Consider the following 22,237-nt stretch of genomic DNA (forward strand, 5'->3'; position numbering starts at 1 on the left):
TCATCTCGAGGGTAATTATTATGTCTCAGTCATTGTGAAATGACGTAATTAGGTAGCCTTGGGGTTACTTCTACCCCAAGGGTTTGGTATGCATCCATAAACGCCATATCGGATATGGGGTATGTTATTTTCGTAAGAACATCTCCCCATACTGAGAATGGCAACTGACTGTGACACATGCTATTCAATAACATTCTGCATATGCGATATTACAGAGCCATCGAAAGTACCTAAATTTTTCCTGGCGATGAACAGCCATCGTTCATATTCGAGGTGTTCAAATCGCAGTTCCCGAGAATTGCGAGAGTATGCCCATGCTCTGAACCCAACTTTGCCACTACCACTGATAGGCAAGCATGATCTCTCTTGCATTGAAATTACCTTCGCCAAACACCGAGCGATGAATTGGTTTCTTAGGTCGTCAAATCTCTTCTGTGGCTTGGACAAGCTGCATCGGAGGATCAGAAGTAATTCAGCACGCAAGGCTCACTTAATCATCGTTCCCCAGTGCTTCGAGGAATCCCGCAGCACGATAGCACGAGACCTGAAATCATATCAGAGCCCGGCATCGACATAGCCCCTATCGCAGTTTCCAACTGATGTCGGAATTCTGGCATATGATAGGCGAACAGCACTCGGCCATGCACATCGTCAATGCGTGTCTGAGGTGAGTCTCATCCCATAGCATAGAATTCGACAACTAAAGAAGACCGTACCGTAAGCGGCTGCAACTTCTCGACGGGAAGTCTCGGAGCAAGTTGTACCTCAATGCCTTGACCTAACGGCGTAACGATGTGACGGACAGAGTCATTAGACCTTGATTACTCGGTCGCGTCGATATCAGCTGTCACCATCGGACCGCCTACATTTGCTGAACAGGAGGAGATAGTTAACTTTTACTCAGTGGTACCACAGTCTATGTCAACTGTTGTTCATACGAGGCCGTACTATTGTGCGCGAGCAAATAACGTAGTGCATCCGGCAAATACGCGCTCTACTAAGCCCGATTGTACTTGATGCAACTAGCATTGGTCACTTTTATGTATTCGTGTGAACAGTCAACAGGACGTTGGTTGGCATACTAGCCAGGTAGTCTACAGATTTGCAGCAGGGTGTTTATTAGTGTGCATTCATAAAGCAGTTCTATTACATGGGAATCCGAGGGGTTAGTACCTCGTTGCACGCTGACATCATTACCACCGCACGATGGATTCTTGGAGTGCGGGGTTGCCGTACAGTGATCTCCACGTCCTGAAACATTGATGACGATATAAAGTGAACGGTCAATGCTGTCGCTGGACCTATTTTTATCGTCCCCTCACAGGAAATTCGAACGAGGACCGCCTCTCCAATCGGAATGGATTAGAGTTTGTTTCACCGTGAGAATTAGACTAGGAACACTAGGACTCAGCATTGAGTATTGGCTGAGAAAGGGGCAAGTTAGTTCACAGTACTCATGACGTAAACTAGGGGGCTACTGTAGTCGGCGTTCCTGCATGTCACGTGAATTAATGACAGGCTGGACTTGCGGCGTCTGAATCTAGATTACCGCAACAGATGCCGGCTTGGACTCTGTTCACGGTCTTCACTGGATGATGACCGAGCTGGTCTGGACGGTTGCAAAGTGTGGTTCTGGAGTACGTAAATAGCAATCCGACAGGACAAAGTTCGCGGCTGCGGATGAGATTCGAGAATGGCTCAGCGTTGTCCATCTCGTCGCCACAGTCTTCTGACGGCCCCTCTGGCACGTACGAGTTCGAAGTATAGGCGGGCCGTGCCTTCCTCCGGATTGTCTCGCTTTGACCAGCATGGAAGGCCAGAGCAGGCCAGACGATCTGGCCAACCCAAGTTACAGTTAAGATTTAAGCTCTTAAACTTTGGCACCGCGTCTCAGAATATGCCCCCTGAGGGCCGGAGAATTGCGTTTTCTTCGCCTGTCATCTTTCATTGAGGACTTTGGCGGTGCTCTGAAGGGATGCCGACGACCTGTTCGTGGATACTGGCCAGTGGGCCGCCAGGCCTTGCCAACCCGCCGGATGAGTGGTGCATTTTTCTTCATAGCCTGATACAGAGAAGTGACTTTCTATCGACAAGTGTCAGGCTTCTAGCAGCCATCCACTCAATCATGAGATAAGCTCATAGATTCTCTTTCACCGAGAGCGCGTTATTCTGACTAATGATTAATGTCTCGAGCGAGAAACGAAAGCGTGTCGCTGCTGCTGAGCCATTCGCCGTTCGGGTTGGGGTTCGTTGAACATGGTAGTCGGCAGTCAATAGGGTTTATACATTTATACACGCCGTTAACCTTGTTATTACGTATGCCAAGACCTTCAACGTCGACGTCCCTGGTCACCGGTGGTTGGTCGCCAGCGGCCATCCATATGACCTCGGCCAGCACAATTCGAGCCCACTGCTGCCTTCTTTCGGCCGCCCTACTGTTGAAGCCATTCTTTCTTGCAACTGTCGAGAGCTATTTTTATCTCGTAGCCTAGGTATGTCTGTCGCTGCTACTCCACTATGCGTGCCTGCTCTCGATCGCAGTGACATAAATAGACTCGAGTGCCATTTTATGCCATCCACTCCTCCGCCACAAATTCAACAATGCGTTTCATTAACTCTATCTTGACAGCTCTCGCGCTTTTTGCTGGAGCTTCTTCTATCGTTCGCGCTCGGCCTTTACAGCGCCGTGACACGTCCAAGCCGTTTGGCGTCATCACGACCCATTCTACTTCTCCCATACATTTTGCCAGTCTCGCGGCGACGAACAACGATGGAAATATCTACGTGGCCTACAGCTCAGGCTTGACCTTCTACATCGAAGATGGCTATCTCAAGATCGAGGGTTCCAATGACATTGTCTACATCGATCCATCCACATTTGCCGTCAAGTATGCGTCGGAGCCACCAGTTGGCGCTATCACCAAGACCTGGGGTCTAGGTAGTACTTACCTCGAGCTCGATAACATGGCCAGCGGTATTGCTTGTCCCATCACCTCTGGGTACCAATTTTACTGGGCTGTCGCAGGCTCTGATTTGACCAACATCTGTGGTAGTGGTGTCGACGGCATCGGCGCCGGCACCGTCTACGCGTACGCCTCAGAGTCACCTTCAGAGACTTCATCTATCGCTACGACCACCACTACCAGCTCTGTTCCGGCCGCCTCTTCCTCTGGAGTGACCGAGGTCAGCAATCCATTCGCCGTCGTTGCTGTACACTCCGGTTCAGCTATTCAGTACTCACCACTGTCCATCACCGGTGATGGAAAGATCTACTTTGGCGCTGACGAGGACATCGCCACCTACATCGATGGCGGTTACCTTAAAATCTACGGTACGAATCAAGTCATCTATGTCGACTCAACTACCCGCGAGATTAAGTATGCCGACACTCCTGGAGTTCAGGACGTCTTCGTTACCTGGTCTCTGAGCAGCAGCTCTGTTCTGTTGAACGGCCAGGCTAATGCGATTGCTTGCAAGACCACCAAAGGCTATCAGGTCTACTGGGCGTCCACTGATCCTCAGTCGATCTGCAACGGCAACGGTATCGGAGCTGATTTATACTACACCTTTGATTTATACTACACCTTCGTTGCGCCGTCTTCGACCTCAGCTGTCGCCTCCTCTACCGCTTTCGCGACTACCGTCTCCGCAACCACCGCTACCAGCGCTTCCACCGTTGCTACTACCTCCGCTGCTGCTACGCCGACGACTATTGAGACTGTAGTCACGACCACCTACTGCAGTACTTCCTCCGAGGCTGCTACTACCACTGCTGCTGAGAAGAACACGACGACTGTAGATGAAAGCGCGGCCATGGCCACTGTCTCTCTTCTCCCGCCCAATCTCTTGATACCGGCTAAGGAAGCTCAGCCATCCCAGGCTTTTGGCACCCAGTTTACGGGCACCGTTGTAAAGGGCGACGGCTCCGACGTCGTCACCTTTGTCTCATTTGACGTCCCGCCATTGTCTTCTAAGCAGGTCTCGTCTTGCCACTTGGTCTGGACCCCCCCATCCAAGGATTCCTTCCCCAGCACGATCACTGGCTCCAAAAAAGTTAACGTCTACGCTCTCACTTCACCTATCGACGAATTCACGCTTTCCTGGGACAATCGTCCTTCGCCTGGCGGTCTGGTTGGCACTTTCGACGCTACCAACGGTGTCTTCACACACTCCAGCGTTGAGTGCAAATTCGGCGAGAAGCAGCAGTTCGAACTTGTCGGCGAGGGTTCCGAAGATGAGGTCTCTTGGTTCCAGACCTGGGACCCTTTGACTGGCTTTAACTACGTCTTGCTGGCCTGAGACAGGAAATAGCTATCGTATTTAGGGATTGTGCCATTGTTGATACTGAGCATTAGGGTTTTATTATATTGTATATACTTGTTCGATCTGATATTTGACTTAATATTTCCATTTAAGCAATCGAATCAACCTAAGGGGAGGTCTTTCGTTGATGGATATGGTCATCTGACTTAAACGGCAGCACATACAAAAGCATTAGGTTGAGCTTGATTCAGCCATTGTCAGAATTAATGATGATTAATTGTGGTTTGAGCCCACTGGGCTGGTAAGGAAGTACATTGCGTTAAGATGTCATTCAGTAGGGCGGTTCACGAGGCCTGGAACGTTTGCAAGTCCAAGCTTCCGAGGTTTGCATCTTAATATTGCCCTAGCCCAAAGTGCGGTCGGGAGCCGCACCTGAAACGGCGTGCAAGCACGGATGTTCCGAAGGTCCAGCCAGTCGCCGACGCTATTGTATGTTACCTTAAATTTCTAATGCTACAATAAAGCCATGACTACGTATACAATACACTTATTGTATGCCGAATTTAACCTGCTGAGGAATCCATACATGCCTCAGAATAAATAATTTAGATTTGTAATGCAAAACCTTTCCTGAGGACCTCACCAAATCGCTTAATAGCTACTGCCATATCCTTCGCACTTACCGACGCGAATGTTGCACGGAAAAACACATCGCGGGCTTCCGGGTTGACTTTGAACCACGTCCCAGGCAAAATTAGAACCTTATTTTCTATACCCGCCTCGAACAATTCCCTTTCGACAGCCTCGATGCCGTTGTCTTTGTGAGGATGTTTGGTGTAGTCGACGCGGATCCATACAAACATGCCCCTGACTCAACGTTAACAATGTGCGACAAGGTAACAGACTGGCAAAAACACTTACGCGCTAGGGATTACCCAGTCACAAACTTCGCGGGGTAAAAACTTATCCATGGCACTGACAATTGCGTTCCGTCGACTGGTATACTCTGCCCTCAAATTCACCAACCAGTCAAGGTACCCATCCTGACCCCACGCCTCGGTCAACATGCTATGCAAGACGGCCATAGAAACGCCAGACGGGAATTGTAATCCGACTTCGTTATGACGAAGGACGCGTTCCACAAATCCATCACTACCAGTGATCCAGCCACATCGCAGACCAGGTGCCGCAACTTTGGAAAAGGAATCGAGCCTTAGAACGCGGCCTTGCGTGTCCATACTGAGCATTGATGGGAGTAACGTTGTAAGGAATTCGTCGTTAGTTTTGGGCACCTGGACAACTCCGGGATCGGCGCCAGGTATGTAGTCCGACATTTGAAGGAAATAGTATGGATCGTCTTCGATGATGACAAGATCGTATTTGACGCAAATGTTGTAGATTTCGCTCCTTCGTTGCACACTCATGGTTGCGCCGGTAGGGTTTTGGCCCGTAGGAACTGTGTACAGAACCCCGGGTCTCTTGCCGCCTCGTGCAGCTTCGTCCCATGTTTCGAGAAGTTGCTCTAGTGAATCCGATCGCATGCCTTCGGCATCCATGTCAATGCCGACCATTCTGGCACGAAGTGGTTTTAGCCCTTCCACAGTTTCCGGGAATGCAAATTCTTCTAGAACAATGTAATCGCCGGGATTAATCAGCATTCGAAACACGGTTTCCATGGCATGGGTGTTTCCACCTGTCATAATGCAATCCCAATCTCTATACGGAGGATTATGAACAATCTAAACGCCATTTCAGCTATCTCCACGACTCTGCAGGCCACACAACTTAGGCGCACAGGCGTACCTCAGTGTGTCTTTTCAAAAACTTTAACAATTGCTTCGAGCCAGTACCCTGCTCATACTGCAGTGCTCCAGATAAGTCGTACTCAGAATGACCTTTGAGGCTGCTATCCTTCTCCTTATGCAGGTCCCGGCGCGTACCCGGCAGCAGACCATCGTCCTTCCACAGTCCATTTCTGGCAGACTCATGTTTAGCGATTGGGACACTCGCCGTAATCTTTTCAATCGGGAACAATGACGGAGAAGGTAATCCCGCAGCAAGCGACAACAGCTCTGGGTCACGCGCAAGATAGGAGCTGGATACCTTGAGTAGAGATTTCTGTCGGATCTTGGATTCAATAGAGAGATGGTGCGAAAGATCGAGAGCGATCGGCTTCGACTCTGTATGCGACTGCGGCACAACTGGCTTGATCGCGCCTGGCAACGAGTCGGAATGGTCGAGAAGTTCGGTCTCGGCTTTGTGCGGTGGAGGAACCATCTCGATGAGCTTGTGAATGATGGGCAGTTGACGTAGATAATTAGTCGGGAAACCGGAAGCAGTAGGATCCCGGGAGATATTTAAACACCGAGAGATTTTGCGTCGTTGATGCCGATGTATGCCGGTGCAATGGCGACCATGCCTATTCCGTATCCTAATCGATTACCTCCAGCAGTAAAAAAACCTAATTAAATTTGCAAGGGAAAGGCTGCCCGAATCAGTGAGTCAGATATGATAAGCGTTGAGTTTGGCGATGGCTTATCTTGGTACCATCATGACAGTTATGGCGTAAACCGCTATCAGAGTTTGGCGACAGGAGTGCGCTGTCAACTTCCAACTTATGTTCCTGCCTGTTTACTTTTATATATTCTGCATAACAATTGATAACTTAGGTCATAATGAAGTTTAAATAAAAAGTATTCCCGATTTCAACAGTGTATCGTTAATGCACTAGTTATTTCATTTACTTTCGAACATATATTGCAAATTTCACGTGTACCATCATCCGTCGAATTCATCAATCACATCCATGTTACGGCAATGTTCAATGTCTAATCACCCATCATCCACACTCCGAATAATCAACTTCGCGACCAGAAAGAAGGCCAAACTGTCACGTCTTATGCACCTGACGCGTCTGCACGTTCACAACCTCGGTTTTCTCCTTACTGTGATTACCAGCCTCAGCCCACGGTCCCGATTCATCTGTCACCACGTATCCACCGCCAGACGCACTCGACGTGGACGACATAGTGCTCATATTGGACGCCGAATCACCTGCAGCTCCATGTTCGGCTTCAAGTAAGAGCTCGGGAGTTAGCATTGATTTGCCGGACCACAAACCTATGCGACGCTTAATTGCTTTCCAGGTCTCCACGACAAGAAGGTAGATGACACAAGCGCCAGCGACGACACCCCATTCCCAACTAAGGCCAAGATGCTTGAATACGTCCTTATTGACAACCGGGATGTAAATGACTGGAAATGTGCCCAGGAAGCCACCGACCACGGCCCAGAATAAGAACTTGTTGTAGTATAGAGCGGGGAAGACGGAGAACGGGCCGTGATGACGTAGCGGATCTAGGTTGAACAGCGAACGACCGAAATGTTTGACTTCCCAAGCTGTCAGCAATAGAAGGAACGAAAGTACAGCAAAGGAGACGGCACGGGCGTGGAACACCGGTTCACAGGTTTCGTTGTATCCGTGATTACAGTCAGTGCCGAGATCGCCACGGTTACCACCGAAGATGACAATAACAAACGAGGCGAGACAAAGTATGCCCATTGTCGTACCATAGATCATCTTATCGGTGATAACCTCCCAAGTGAACACGCCGACCTTTAGATCGTGCGGAGGACGGAGCATGATATCAGGCTGAGCTTCCTCCATACCGAGACCCATGGCAAGGAAGGAAGAAGTGATCATATTTGCCCATAGAATCTCAAGCGGGGAAAGCGGAAATACTGAGACGCCGTTACCATCCTTGAAGGCCAATCCGCAAAGAAGCAAGATTACTTGCGAGATGTTAGAAATAAGCAAATGGACTAAGAATTTCTGGATATTGTCAAAGAGACGACGGCCCTCCTCAATAGCGCGGACAATACTGGCAAAGTCATCGTCGGTCAATACCATGTCACTGGCATCTTTTGCGACGTCGGAGCCATTAAGACCCATGGCAATACCCACATCTGCTCGTTTCAGAGCCGGGGAGTCATTGACACCGTCACCAGTCATGACGCAGAACGCCTTCCTCCTGTGCAGAGCCTCAACCATACGGACTTTTGTGGATGGCGCGCAACGAGCGATAACAACAGGGAGCCCAGGTAGCGCGTCGACTTCAGCATCCGACATGGCATCAAAGTCCGCAGCAACCATAACCGCATGAGACTTTGAGGCAACCGGCATTGTGTCAGACAGTATACCTGTCTCGTACGCGATAGCACGTGCAGTTCCCGGATGGTCTCCAGTCAACATGTGAACCCTGATGCCAGCCCTCTGGGACTTTAAAACCGCTCCACGAGTCTCCAGCCGCGGCGGATCGTATAAGCCAGCAAGTCCGAGGAATATAAGACTGTCTTCAACTGATTCTCGTTTGCTGACGTCAACATCGGAATATGGGGGGAGCAGTCGATACGCGACGCAGAGTACGCGAAGACCATCTTGAGTCATCAAGTTCACACGACTAAGAACTTCATCCGAGTTGTAGCTGGAAGCATCAAGCGAGTTCGAAAGAGTTTCGACAGCACCCTTAGTGAAAACAATGCGCTTTCCAGAGGGAGACTCATAAACAACACTCATACGTTTGATAACGGAATCGAAAGGATGCTCAGCTATCAACTTCCAGCCGCGTTCCTGAAGCTCTTCACGGCCGCTGTTGAAACGCATAGCGAAAACTTGCAAACTGATTTCAGTTGGCTCACCATAAGCAGCCCATTCCAATTTCTGAGTTGACTCCGTGTGTGAGTGACGGCGGGAGTCATGATGCCTAGACTTCTCATCGGTGTCTGATGTATCGGAGGACGGCATTTTGAGTTCAATTTTGGCAAGGTTGCACAGTCCAACGGCGTTCAGGAACATTGCAAGAGTATCGACGCCATTCCTCTTGATGACATCAGTCGGATCTACGCGCTGACCACCAATCTCTAGATAACCAGACTGTGGAGAGAACGGACTTGTCGTACCGCTAACGGAGATTGTCTGGTCGTCACCCAAAGCGGGAATCCAAACCCGACGAGTGATCATCTTGCCTTGTGTGAGAGTACCGGTCTTGTCGGAGCAGATGTCAGTGACACCACCCAATGCTTCAAGTGCCTGCATCTTCCGAACAAGTACATGCCCTTTGGCCATAGCCTTGGTGGCGACGGACAGTGTGATGGTCAAGACCGCAATGAGCGATTCGGGTATGACGGCGACAGCAACGCAAATACCATAAATAAGTACGTCATTATCAACCATCCACTACATACACTGTCAGTCTGAAATCGGCACGGTAACCTGCAACGGACTTACTCGACTGGCACTGAAGACGATAATGGCTAATAGCAACGCAAGGGCGAAAAGAAGGATCGCAAACTTGGACAGCTTCACTTGCAGAGGCGTGCCGATAAGACCAAGCGAGTTCTTCAAAGTATACTTGAACTTATTCCAATGTCGCCGGTAATGCCGAGAGGACGATGTAGAGCTACTGTCGTCGGTCCTGGCAACCATATCGGAACCTTGCTTAGAATTCAACATGTCAGCGATCTTACCCACCTCGGTACGCATTCCAGTACCGACAACGATACCAGTAGCGCGACCTTTTGTGACGGTGGAAGAAGAGTAGCACATGTTTGTACGGTCGCCGAGGGGAATTGCAGGATCATCAAAGGCCATCGCCGGCGTCTTTGCGACCGCCAGGGATTCGCCGGTAAGAAGGGCCTCGTCGCACTCCAAGTTCATGCCTTCGAAGATTCTTTATGATGTTGGCAACATAAGGCAAAAGGTCATGACATTTAGCTTACCTCAAATCAGCGGGGACAACATCGCCAACTTTGATCTTGACAATATCACCGACAACGATGTCCTGTGATGGAACCTTTAGCAGCTGACCATCACGGATGATAGTCGCAACAGGAGCGGAAAGTGACAACAAAGACTGCATAGTCTTCTCAGCCTTGTAATCCTGGACGAAACCAATGACAATATTGAGCAAGATGACGGCAGTGATGACGCCGCCTTCAATCCAGTCTTGTGTACCGTACGAGAGCGACATAGCGAGGATTAAAACCAAAGTTAGGGAATTAGACACCTGTCTCACGAGTATGCTGAGTACGGAGACACCGCCTGTGCTGTTGAGTACGTTCTTGCCATCGGTCTCGAGACGGGCTGCAGCTGCTGAGGCAGCGAGACCGTTCTCGAGGTCGGACTGGAATAAGCCAGCCAGTACATTTGGCTGGACCGTGTGAGGGGGCGCACTTGTAGCATGGTGACCGTGGTGATAATGGTCTTTTTCGGATGACGCAGATAGCGGAGGTGGCTTATCTAGAGATTCCGATTCTTGAACTTGCTGGGTAGAGCCACATATACCAGATGAGGATTCGGGCGGATCATTCGCTTCGGAAGAGGACGATACGTTGACCATTCAATTAAACGCGCGGAGACCGAGTGTCGCAAAGGAAGTCGTATATTTCAGAGTAGGAAGATCTTTTATTGGTGATGGCGATCACTAACAGGTACCAAGGTAAGGGTTAGATGAGATTGTAACGTTACAATCGACGAGGACGCGGGGACGTAAGCCGCTTTAAGATCAAGGGACCGGGGGCCATTTTGGCTCGCACGGTGATGAAGGGTTCGAGCCATTCCCGATGCAGTAGGGCATCGCGTATTATTATGCGCCACATGGGCATTTTGACGGAAGGCGCTAACTTCTGTCCGCGAGGCCCTGCTCACAACCTTCTAGGCTCGACTTTTGCCTTCGCCACGCATTCGTCATGCAGATCACGCGCGCCCGCAAAAACCAGTTTTGCCTTAAAATTAGGGTGCCCTAGTGATGTATGGAATAAATGCGTTGACTTGCTACGTAATGTCCATGCCAGAAGAAATCTGGGTGGTTAGGACGTGTAAAGATTCGGCACTCTATCACTGCTGGATTATCGATGATGTTCCGCTCACATTGATTATGCATAGGCGTGATTCGCCGAGATCGCGACTTGTGACTAACAGCCAAGTGCCTAGCAGGCACGCCATTCAGCCTAGTCAGGTGCCTACTTCGGGGGAACCGATTGCTAGTTATTGCATTTAGTGTAGGAAGCATCTCTACATGGCCTTTCTAGTGGTGGTTTTTCGTTCAGAGATAGATTCTCTGGGTAAACGTTCGGGTCCGGATGTATAACGCGACCAGACACCTGCCTATGGCCAGTATAATGCGACGGCCCGGGCTCGTGCCACGATTTACGCTATATGTGATATCGTCCCTAGCGGAAGTAAAGTTCCATGTGAGCCCGTCACAGAACCTCTTTCGTCATGACGTCACTGCTAGAACCAGCTCGGACTTGACATATATCTATCTACTACTTAAGAAAGAATCCTGCTTTACGTAGAACAATAGAAAAGAAGCCAAAGTAGATTCTGCAACTCTGCGTCGCCCACAAATTCCGGGTCACTGGAACACTCGTCCTTTTGCAAGTCTTGCCCAGTACGTTTCAGTTGTTATATAGATGCCGAGACCCCACTACGGTCTCACACAAAAACGTTAAACCTTATCTTGGCTGTCTTCCGAGCCCACACTTATCGGAGCCGTTAATGAACGGACCGGCAGCTCGAGTAATTGACTATGCCATTGACACCATCGCATCGGAGCCGACGAGCGGATGTCAATATCAGAGCTGTAATCATGAGCTCAGAGGACTTGAGGAAAAGCCGGGGGGGGGGGGGGGGGGGGGGGTCACAACGGAGCAGCAATTAATCAATCCGTTTGGTGATGTGCAAGAGACGCTAATGTGCTAGAATCCATAATCTATTCGTATCGGTCTCGGGGCTCCGGGCTTCTGCGGTCCGCTAAAAATCCATGTGAGAGATTCTCTTGGCTACCTCAAAGCGCATTTGACCTCTTGCCACAATATGCTATCGGCACGGGTTAAACCGCAAGACCAAGGTAGTTTGCAGAATTTGATATGACACACACACAGAACGGTACAAACGCAAGCAAGGGTCGGCCTTTCGTTCCCTTTCTAGGCATCTAGTAGAAGCTGGCAAAACAAATCAATCCGTGTGGTCCACAGTGCAGGTCTCTCAAAGTTTGCTCATATGTAGATGTGCGTAGGAGCGCTGAGTTGGCCTGCGCTGGTTCCGCTTTTGCAAACTGGTGAATGGGCGCCATTCGTTTCTCGACGAATAAGGCCACGAACAATGTTCGATATGACTTGCCGAGTGTTTATACCAATGCGGGCTTCCGATGATGGTACACATCAACAATGTCATACATACTCAATGTCTGGGCCATCAGATGACAGATTTTAAAGAGCGCGATATCGATCATGTCAGTCTGGTTATGTATACGAAGCCCATTATGCCGTTGGGAAACACTGGTTGTTGAATCATCTTGTCGACTTCCCACAACGCGATTAATGTTCCAAGAACCTGCGAACTTACGGCTTGTTTATCTGACTGGCGACCGAGCCACTAAGTCAGCGGCAGTGGTCTGCCTTTTCTCTGTTCATTGGTGGAAACTGCTCTGGATCTTCACTTGTATAATTATATATGCCGATATTCTATCAAGTACAATCTAACAAAATGAGAAACAAGGAATAACTGCGCAACAGCAGCAATAATAAGACAAAGCTCAATACGTCTGGAGGTGAAAAAATTAACCGTAGAAATAGCAGCTTTAGAATTCAGGATTTAGAACAGATTAACGGCATGGCGGTAATCACGAGCAGAACTTTCTTCGCGCGTTGGATTATATAGATTGAACACTGATCACCAATTCCAGCCGCCCCCTGCATCAAGACTGTCAGGTTCGTCAATGTCTCTTATTACACGCACTTCAGCAAACTCATTGAAGCGAACATGCAATCCCTTACGACGACAAACACTTTTGGGACTTTTGCAAGCGCTTTTTCTAGGCGTAGACAATGTCGAGCTAGTAGACCCAGACCTATTACTGCAAGTTGGAGAAGCGTGCGATCTTAGATCCGTCCATTGTACAGTATCCTGCCGACCAGGAGGTGAAGAGCCTATCCTGCCCCCTTGTGGAGATTTTAAGAGACCTTCATCCACTTTTCCATCAAGCATTTCCATAATATCACGGGTGACTTTAGCATTCAATTCTGGCGATATGGTGTTTTGACCAATGTCCAAAGGTTCGCTGCACTGGTTTGTTATTGATTGTAATTGTCCACACTCACTGTCAGAATCTGATGTCGGTAGTAAATCGTTGTCATTCATATAGTCGAAGTCATCGCGAAGAAACTGGAATGGGTCAATTGACAATGCACTTCGTGGTCGATGATGCTCCAGACGACTCTTGTTACCTCTCCTATCATTTCTGGCCCTCCGATTCTCTTGATTACTACGATCATCAAAGTCATCTAATCTATTGACCTTTCTATCTGTTGTTGGTCGAGAACGAGTGATATAGTCAAGGCGCCGAGGTGGCAATAATTTCTTGTCATCAGTAGTATTTGAACGGTTGTCTTCATCATCAAACGGATCACAGAATCCTGGCTTTAAATTGCTGCGTAGAAATTCAGCAGATTCATCCATCTCAGCAAGGTATGGCCAGTCAGATTGAAGATGTTCAGACACGTCACCTTTCTCGTCAGACTTATCTTCCTGTTGCATGCACTTGGAGCCACAAACAACCGAATTCACAGGCTCCATGCCCAGTGGCAGCAGTGTAGATATGATAGTGAGAGATTCGTCAGTCGACCCTGTGCACTCGTCATAGCTCGCATCCTGTAGATACCTTCCAGCGGTGGAACCCTCATCGCCGCCGTCCACAATTTCTATACTCGCTCCGTCATCCCGGTATTCTGAACTACAAGCCAGTTCATACTTCTCAACACTATCGTCTTCCAGGTCCTCCCAGGCTGAATCGTCGTCTTCATAGATTATGTCGGTGGCACTAGGAGCCATCGCCCGAATCTGAATTCGCATTACAGCTTCCATGACCTCCAATCTCATTAGTCTCGAATCTAGACTCCTGTACTCGGACATCAATTGCCATCTGTCTGTTATCTTATTTCCAGGCGGTGACAGTTGCTCCGACAGCATAGTAATGGCCCCCTTGAGAACCGGGGACTCGTCCTTCTTCTTGCGAGGCTTCGGCGAAGGTGTACTCTGCTCGTACTTCGGGGGGTCACTGTCTTTCTCGGAACAGCAGACCAGCCACTGATCAATTCGGGGCGACGGCGTCCGCGGAGGTAGGAGTCCAACATCCGGCGGCAACTGTGGGGCGTAGGCCGCTATGTTATTTAGCACTATATTCGATTAGAATAAGACGATAAAAATGCTTCGCTTAACATGCTTCTTCGGGCTCCTGGAGATCGTACATCGCCCTGCCCGGCCATGTTAATCTCCTCAATCTTGAGAACATGTGTACCACCCGTAAAACTGGACGGTTCAACTGCCTCATCTGGATCGTGAAGATTTTCCGCATCTGTGGGATACTGCTCCTTGTTCGCCTCAAGCAGTGCTAAAAGATCCCCACGAGGAGTTGACTTCTTCTTTTGTTGTTTCGTTCCTACTTCCGCATCCCTTTTGCGATCTGCAATCGAGCTGCTTGCCTCAGTAGCTTCAGCAGTGCTCGACTTCCTCGGCTCCCGGACTGAACCAGAGTTATATAATAAATCTCTCAAATAATTCATCCCTTTGATGATGCAACGCCGTATCAATAAGCATTAGGTATAAACTTGCGAAATGGTTATACCCTGACGTTCTGGTTAGTCTATTGTGTAAAATGACTGACCTCGTGGTGGGCTTGTGGGCAGGTCAACAAATACAAGTACATTTTTAAGGGTTAAGTGGCGCACTCGTGCGGCGCTGGCACGGAGATCCGGAATGATGTCGGACATAGGAGAGTCGACATATTAAGTTATTGTCCGTCGGCTGATCAAGGCTTTAAGTACTCCGGTCGTGTAGTCAGGTTGAAGGCTGACAGGATGATTCTACTGACGGGAAAATATAATCCTGCCCTTTTGTTACAGCGTTAGATTTACGGGACGTCAGGGGCGTCAAGAGCGTAGCAACACAGAAAGCTACTCCGCTCAGATGTTCAGATCCGTTGCGATATCGTGCTCCAGTGGTTCGGCTAGCAGATCTGTCTTAAGAAGCTCGTCAGTCCGCGGCCCTGCTGTGTCAGTTACTTCAGCACGACTATTTTCGCGGACGAGCCATTGTTGGGACGACACAGACCCGGTATTTGTAGAAAAATGCCCTGCTCCAATGTTTGATAGCGGATGCACCTATTGCCGGCCAGAGTTTCCTGCGGACAAGCCAGTCAAGGTCGGTGCTGCATTGAATGGGACCGCACCGATAGTTGGAAGACACTTACTTGTTTCAACTGGTCATTCTGGTAAATTTGCGTACAATACTTCGAGGTAGAGTTTAGATTGCTAACCTCAGCTAGATTGGCCAAGCCGGACGGAGTTCGATCTCAGTTCGCTTGACGCGCAGGTGCGAGCGTTGCAACGAGGAGGCATACGACGGGACGTGAGTTGAGGATCGACAAATCTGTTAAACGTAGCAATGCTAACATGTCTATTTCAGCCAGACTTTAATTTCATGATTACCAGTACTGACCTCTCACCAGCGAATCCACCAGGTGATCGGTCATGGTCATTATATATGTATCCCGACGGACTATATTTTCCACGCGTTCCGTACACGAAAGGGGAAGCTTTTATTAAACGATACTTGATACCAAGCCGTTCACAAGAGGCGCAGAGTATAGAGCATGAGATCGATATTGTGCGCGAAGAATTTCCTATCGTAGCGATATGCGCACATGCAGCGCGTGATGCTCGGTAAACTATTCCTCAGGACAAATGCTCTAGCTATTTAGCTAACAGGATTTATTGGTAGATGTGGTATTGTGGGCCCAATGTTGAAATCCGAATTTGAACAAGTACTGAGACGCAAGGGACTACTTTATGACCCCGCTACAGGAGAAGGAATCCGTGTAGCGTTAGTATCGCACGTTGGCGGACATGCGTACGCCGGTAATGTCATCTATTTTCGAGGTGACGGGTCCGCAGTCTGGTGTGTTTGATGTTTAGCAGTTAAGAAATATTCGGGTTGCTGATCTAGTAATAGGTATGGACTTGTATATCCTGAGCACGTACAGGGTATTGTGAAAGAAACTATTGAGGGTGGACGAACCATCCGAGAGCTATATCGCGGGGGTCTTCCGGTTCATTCGTGATGTATTTCAAGAAATTTACTCCTCGTTTTGATGTGCCATGTGATGTTGTCGGTTGGACGTAGATTAGTCATTCTGTATATAGATTGCATCCACGGTTAAGACTGTAAATAGACTTAACATGCATCATTCCAACTTCAGTTCGTCTTGTCGTGTAAATACGGTACGTAGCCGCTAGCGTATGATGTCACGACCGTATGTGCCCAGTTATTTCTATTAAAGCGTTTTAAAGTATAACGCTTCAGATGATCCTGTAAGGCGTGGCAGAGCCGGGCTTATCAAACTCTAATTGGCGACAGGACCATCCATGTCAGCCATAACTTACAAACTCTCCGCAACTGGCGGGAACCTAACAGCTGATTTATCCCACACGCACCGCATCATCAAATCATCGCCTCGCAACGAAAAGCTTGGGTGCTCAATCTGTCCGATTGCGTCCAAACTTGCATCATCCGGCCCAGCGTCTACGTCTTGCTTTACACGAGCACGGATGGCGCCTGTACTCCCACCGGGGGATATGGTCGCGCCGTCCACGCAGCTGCCGCCAGCATCTCACCTAGATCCGGCTCTGTCGACGCCTGCGATGCTCGATAGCGCATCGGATGGGATTGGAAGCGACACGCCAGCTCCGGCTACGAGTTCGGGGCACGCGAGCGAGAAGGTGAAGATGATGTCCCAGTCTTCAAGTACGTCCGCAACATCTTCCCAATCAAAGCTACCGCATCGCAGGGCATCCTCGCCATCGTCGTCGTCGTCGACAGCTGCGATAGATAGCTGGACTCAATTTTTGGATGCAATCTTGGAGGAGCTGCATTGTCCGATCGCCAAGTATGGCATTCCATCGAACGACTTTTCCGTTCTGTCCTGCGGATGTGTAGCGTCAGAGCAATGGGCTCGATCGCGGCTGCCAAACTTGCAGCTAAAAGTGTGTCCAAACTGTGGAAATTCTACGGAACTGAAGAAGCCAGTCGTTCCTTTGCGGAACATTTATCACATTGTGATCGATAAACGTAAGGAGCTAGGACTACCGGTTCCTGAGGAGGTTGGCAGTGACGAGGAGGCTGAGGAAGAAGGTATGCGATGTCTTAGCGTATTGATATGCCGGTCTAGAGGCTAAATGGTCTATCAGTCGATATCCGTCGTCCGGAAGCGACGGTACCTAGGATTCATTCTTCTGGTCGTCGTAACTCACCACGAATGCCACCAATATCACGGTTACGGATTGACTCTGGAAATTCGGAATTTTTGGATAACACAGGATCGGGGTATGCTTAGTAAAAAATCGTTATATTGGGATTTCTTTCTCTAACTTATGGCCAGTGACAGTGACTCACTCAGACGCATATCTTCGACGGTCAGTGGACAGTCCTCAACAAATGAACTGATCGAAGGACGCCATTCTGGTTCCGATAGGCGACCGTCAAGTACCATTGGTGGAGGTCCGCCGTCGCCAAAGATGAATCTCGTCAGCCTCTTCTCTAGTGTTGCTCGACAGACATTTAACGCACATTCAAGTGACGGATCTCATCATGGTTCGAGGCCACGAACGGATGACCATGAAAGCAGCCGTGCGTCGTCATCATTTACTCCTCCATCATCTCTCCACTCGCAACCCTCTACTTCGCTCCCGCAACACAAGTCATCAGGTTTCCAGGCTGCGATCGAGCCGTGGTCAGTGAATGCTAATGCGGATTTCGCACCTATAATGCTCAGTCCCGAGGACGAGGCTCGCGAGAAACATTTCGCTGAAAATTATCCTATATATCGGAAAGATGTGAGATACGCAACACAGTCAAACAAGGGGTTTTCGGTTATTCCACGTGGAAAAGTTTTCGAGGCAACGGCTATTTCACCGGATACCCGGCGATTAGCTCTAGTGGCAGACAAGAGGTGGGAAGTGTTCACTATACCGACATCATACAAGGTTGGATCCAGTCCAACCTTAGTATGCGTTGGAAAGTCGTCTGGAGAGTACGGGCCATCGCTTGAAGCTTGCACACGAAGGGACCCGAAAGACAAATTGCGATCTATGAGTTGGTCGCAAACTATGGCGACTATGTCCAACCGGTTTCTTGCAATTGCTGGTACTCATGGCGTTCTTCGAGTTCACGATCTGGATAAACTTGGTGCTCCAACGTACACCGAGATATCGCCCTATCCCATTCGGTGCATTGCGCTGTCGCCCGATGGAGTATTACTTGCTTGCGCAGTCACGTCAAAGGATCCAGTGTCCAACACTGAGTTACCGGTCATTATTCTACACGACCTTAGCCATTTGATGGGTCTCTCTTCTACCCCCATAAAGCCTGTACAGATCGATATGCCGTACAGAGACCCTATCAATACGCTCTCCTTCTCAAACGATGGCAAGCTATTGAGCTGCAGTACTATCCTGGAGTCTCGATTTATGGTTATTAATTTGTACGACCCCTCTAACCCTCGACTTGTCATCCGGTCGTCTCGACGCTTGGACACGTCGTTTGAGTCAGAGGGCATCACATGCATTCGGTTCTTCCCAGGCAACCGATTGATGGCTATTGCGTCAGTCGCCAACAATGCCTATCCAATCATTGTCGACACCAAGATCCCATCACACAGCTCGCCGCTGACAGTCGCTATGCCTATTTCGGCGACAAGTACAGAACCTACAGCGCTTTCCAATCGGGCATATAGTGTTAGCAGCCTAAATTCGACGGGCAATTGGGGCTTCCAAGGCTTCCCTCAAGATGATGACGACGAATCTGATGCTAATAGTGCCGTGATACCTAGTAGTGCTAATAGTATGTTCAGTAGCCGGATGTTCGTACAACCTACGCCACCTGTTACATCCGGCGGCGGACCAAGCACTAGTGGCAGTGGCGGTCTCTTGCAGCCGAAGATGGTCACTCGATTCCACGAGGTCGGGACAGCTATTCATCAGGTTGCTGTGTCACCTCGCGCGAACTCCGCGGCCTTCTTGTCTCGAAACGGCACTGTCTTCCTAACACATTTCTTGCGGGTAGAAGCGGAGCATCGCCGTGTTGTGGCTGTTGTCGATGTCACGAATGCGAATAAGATAAGCGAGGCGGCGTCGATTGCGTTTTCGCCCAATGGACAAAAGCTGATTATAGTCGATCGAAAAGGCATACTTTATATTGAGGACTTCGGCGCGGGGACAGAAAACGGCGAGATTTTGAAGAAGTGTAGGATTATTAAGTGAATGTTATATGAGAAATAGCTATACGCAATTGTATATAGAGACTTTGTATGATTGGTTTCTTAGTAGTTCTGGATCCTTGCGTTTCGGATTGTTTATTGGCGTGGATTTTTGTCTTGACTTGGCGTTGGATAGCATTGGTCTTAATCATGATAGGCGTATAGAACGGTATTGTGATCGCGAAGTAGTGACATGAGGGCGAGCAAATATATGATGAAATGAATGGTCCGCATCCTGGGCTTTGTTGGGCTACGCGTTTCGGCAATTAAATGAGTTTGTACTTGTCATACGTACCTCGTAAATTCTCCATATATCACAGTAAGATACTCGTTTGTATCTTCTGAATTTGGCCGAAATTAGTTTAGAGCTAGTGCCAGGCACACTTTCCTCTTTCGTCCACTTTTAATTTTACGAAATTCTGAATTCGGCATGAAGGTTTGCTCGGGGGTTTGGTTTAGAGTTTGTGTTCACGCGCTGGGCCTGCCGAGCGAAAGGAAATGTACAGGGCATCTTTGAGCAACTACTACATCGCGGAGCTGACTGCACAGCGTTGTTTTCTTGCTAACAGAACACCACGGGCATACCTCTACGTTTGTTCTCACTTACTACACGAACCTGCACCGGCGTGTGTTTTCATTAACAGTTCGGAAGCCGCTTCCTTGCTCGAACGTGACACGGTTTTGCACGTATTCGAAAATCAAAGTGTGCGGGCTATCTCGTTCTCCGTTCATCACTGCGTTTATAACACTACATTGCTCTTGAGCATTGAGCTACCTGCGGCATGGCACACAGACATTCCTCTAGCAGCGCTTCAGTGGCGTCCGACCGCGACGTCGACGAAGGCGATTTTCTCGACCGCGCCGAGTCCATCGAGAGCGCCAACGAAGTCCAAACTGCCACCGCTGCCTCGCTCGTTGGAACGCGGCCCACACAGGTTCACGTGAACCCACGACGCGTGTCCGGCACTCCTTCCATATCGTCGACAGTCTCAAGCAGCACAGTCACGCCGGCTAGTAGTGGAGCCACACGCAGGGACGACATGCCTCCTCCTCCGACTACTCCCCGGACGGTCCATGCCCCTCCTGTGGCGGAGTACCCCAGCGACACAGAGACAGGACCACCTTCTCCCACAGCAAGTACGGCTAGCTTTTTCACGTCGACTAGTGGCGCGGAACAGTCTGCCTACGAAACGGACGCGTACTTGGATGCTGCAGACAGTTATTCCTCGAGGGCATCGACAGAGACTATTCCCGCGGTCGCCGCTCCGGTCGCAGGCGGTGTTGTTGTCACGCCGGGAACTGGCCTGGAGACATCTAAATCAACGCTTCCGGTGTTGACATCTTCAGACGAGTTACCGACTCGTGCAGCCGTGCCAATGGCGGATGGATCTACGATATCTGGGAATGCGAAGCCAATTGGCGCATCGGATAGAGCTGTGTCTGCTCCGATAGCAGTAGCGGCTACTGGGAATGGAAAAACGAAAACAGCAACAACGGCGAATGAGAAGGCTCCTGTAGCGATATCAGAGAAAGCGGTCGCGTCTAGTAAGAAAATCAAGAAACGGAAATGGATAATCATATTGGCTCTGATCTTGGCAATTGCGATTGGTGTTGGTGTCGGCGTGGGTGTTGGTGTCGGAACAAGAAAACATAACAGTAATAACAACGTTAACACTGCGGGTGGTGCCAGCAGCTCGCCTGTGCGGTCAACTGCAGCCACTAGTTCGTCGTCAGTTAGAGCTAGCTCGAGTGCTGCAAGCAGTGATATCAGTGCTGCGGCATCGACAAGAGAGTCCGCCTCTATGCGACCTTCAACCTCAAGTTACCCTTCAGCTTCCGCAACCGTTTCTTCGTCGGAATCAATGGCGAGCAGCACAAGAGAAGCATCATCATTCTCGACTTTGACCACCACACGAGTGTCCGCGTCCGGATCTCGTTCATCTACTTCAACAATGTCAAGTGTACTATCAGACATTTCAGAAACGAGATCCCCTTCATCCACAACTAGCCCAGCGACTTTAAGGTCAATCTCCATTTTCAGGAGCATTTACACGACTACGTTCCGAACAAGTGTGGAGACAACGAGAACATATTTGGATTTCCCATACCGGACTACGGTTGTTGTGACTACTACCGCCGTGAGAACGGCTACCTACACACTGACAGTCTCAGAGTAACGCATCTGTACGCGCTCATTATAGAATGGAATTTGAATGTGTGAGGAGAGGTTCGTTTGTTGAATACAATTGTTTTGGGATTGTGTAATTTATGAATTAAGTCGCAATATTATCGCAGTACTACGCCGGCGATCTTTGGGTGGTGAAGTCTCTGAAACGCGTTCACAATCCGTTTCGAGGCATTCGCTGTCTGAACTTGGCATGCATTTTTCACATGATATTTACGGACAAGACAATGCATACAAATGCCTGTCCCTGTACGCCGCGTAATACATCTATCCTTTCCTAATAATTCGACAGCATACAGCCGGCAAGACTTCTTATGTGAGGAGTTGCACAAGGACATACTGAAGAATCTGATAAGCTGTTGTACTTTAGGTGGAGATGGCCAAGCTTTTCATTGGCGTGAACCCGTGCGACTACGGG

General features: G+C 49.3%; 7 protein-coding genes across 7 annotated transcripts; 4 read left to right on the plus strand and 3 right to left on the minus strand.

Annotated features, from left to right (window-relative positions):
* Positions 1-2,489: 2,489 nt before the first annotated feature.
* Positions 2,490-4,583, plus strand: POJ06DRAFT_64307 (ubiquitin 3 binding protein But2 C-terminal domain-containing protein). Its single transcript, XM_056191317.1, has one exon. The coding sequence runs from the start codon at positions 2,602-2,604 to the stop codon at positions 4,297-4,299; it is 1,698 nt and encodes a 565-aa protein (XP_056046600.1). The 5' UTR covers positions 2,490-2,601; the 3' UTR covers positions 4,300-4,583.
* On the minus strand, positions 4,584-6,829 carry POJ06DRAFT_64310 (pyridoxal phosphate-dependent transferase). The gene is made up of 3 exons (XM_056191318.1): positions 6,067-6,829; positions 5,185-6,002; positions 4,584-5,130 (listed from the first exon to the last, which is right to left on the minus strand). The coding sequence occupies exons 1-3, from the start codon at positions 6,538-6,540 to the stop codon at positions 4,869-4,871; spliced, it is 1,554 nt and encodes a 517-aa protein (XP_056046601.1). The 5' UTR covers positions 6,541-6,829; the 3' UTR covers positions 4,584-4,868.
* Positions 6,830-7,153: 324 nt separating this feature from the next.
* On the minus strand, positions 7,154-10,292 carry POJ06DRAFT_192025 (uncharacterized protein; the record flags this gene model as incomplete). Its single annotated transcript, XM_056184868.1, has 3 exons — positions 7,154-9,499; positions 9,551-9,992; positions 10,042-10,292. 3 exons carry the CDS (start codon positions 10,290-10,292, stop codon positions 7,154-7,156), a joined length of 3,039 nt encoding a protein of 1,012 aa, XP_056046602.1.
* Positions 10,293-12,902: 2,610 nt separating this feature from the next.
* Positions 12,903-14,991, minus strand: POJ06DRAFT_64343 (uncharacterized protein). The gene is made up of 2 exons (XM_056191319.1): positions 14,547-14,991; positions 12,903-14,499 (listed from the first exon to the last, which is right to left on the minus strand). The coding sequence occupies exons 1-2, from the start codon at positions 14,884-14,886 to the stop codon at positions 12,998-13,000; spliced, it is 1,842 nt and encodes a 613-aa protein (XP_056046603.1). The 5' UTR covers positions 14,887-14,991; the 3' UTR covers positions 12,903-12,997.
* A 10-nt stretch (positions 14,992-15,001) lies between these two features.
* POJ06DRAFT_246743 (Sucrase/ferredoxin-like-domain-containing protein) lies at positions 15,002-16,723 on the plus strand. The gene is made up of 5 exons (XM_056186820.1): positions 15,002-15,593; positions 15,648-15,730; positions 15,788-16,044; positions 16,103-16,279; positions 16,334-16,723. The coding sequence occupies exons 1-5, from the start codon at positions 15,290-15,292 to the stop codon at positions 16,440-16,442; spliced, it is 930 nt and encodes a 309-aa protein (XP_056046604.1). The 5' UTR covers positions 15,002-15,289; the 3' UTR covers positions 16,443-16,723.
* Positions 16,724-16,771: 48 nt separating this feature from the next.
* POJ06DRAFT_273734 (WD40-repeat-containing domain protein) lies at positions 16,772-19,907 on the plus strand. The gene is made up of 3 exons (XM_056189595.1): positions 16,772-17,512; positions 17,569-17,704; positions 17,760-19,907. The coding sequence occupies exons 1-3, from the start codon at positions 16,930-16,932 to the stop codon at positions 19,636-19,638; spliced, it is 2,598 nt and encodes an 865-aa protein (XP_056046605.1). The 5' UTR covers positions 16,772-16,929; the 3' UTR covers positions 19,639-19,907.
* Positions 19,908-20,111: 204 nt separating this feature from the next.
* POJ06DRAFT_246745 (uncharacterized protein) lies at positions 20,112-22,178 on the plus strand. Its single transcript, XM_056186821.1, has one exon. It carries the CDS (start codon positions 20,417-20,419, stop codon positions 21,809-21,811), a length of 1,395 nt encoding a protein of 464 aa, XP_056046606.1. The 5' UTR covers positions 20,112-20,416; the 3' UTR covers positions 21,812-22,178.
* Positions 22,179-22,237: the final 59 nt, after the last annotated feature.

This window comes from Lipomyces tetrasporus, assembly GCF_029532465.1.
Source record: "Lipomyces tetrasporus strain NRRL Y-64009 chromosome Unknown POJ06scaffold_2, whole genome shotgun sequence".
In the NCBI taxonomy this organism is placed as follows: domain Eukaryota; kingdom Fungi; phylum Ascomycota; class Lipomycetes; order Lipomycetales; family Lipomycetaceae; genus Lipomyces; species Lipomyces tetrasporus.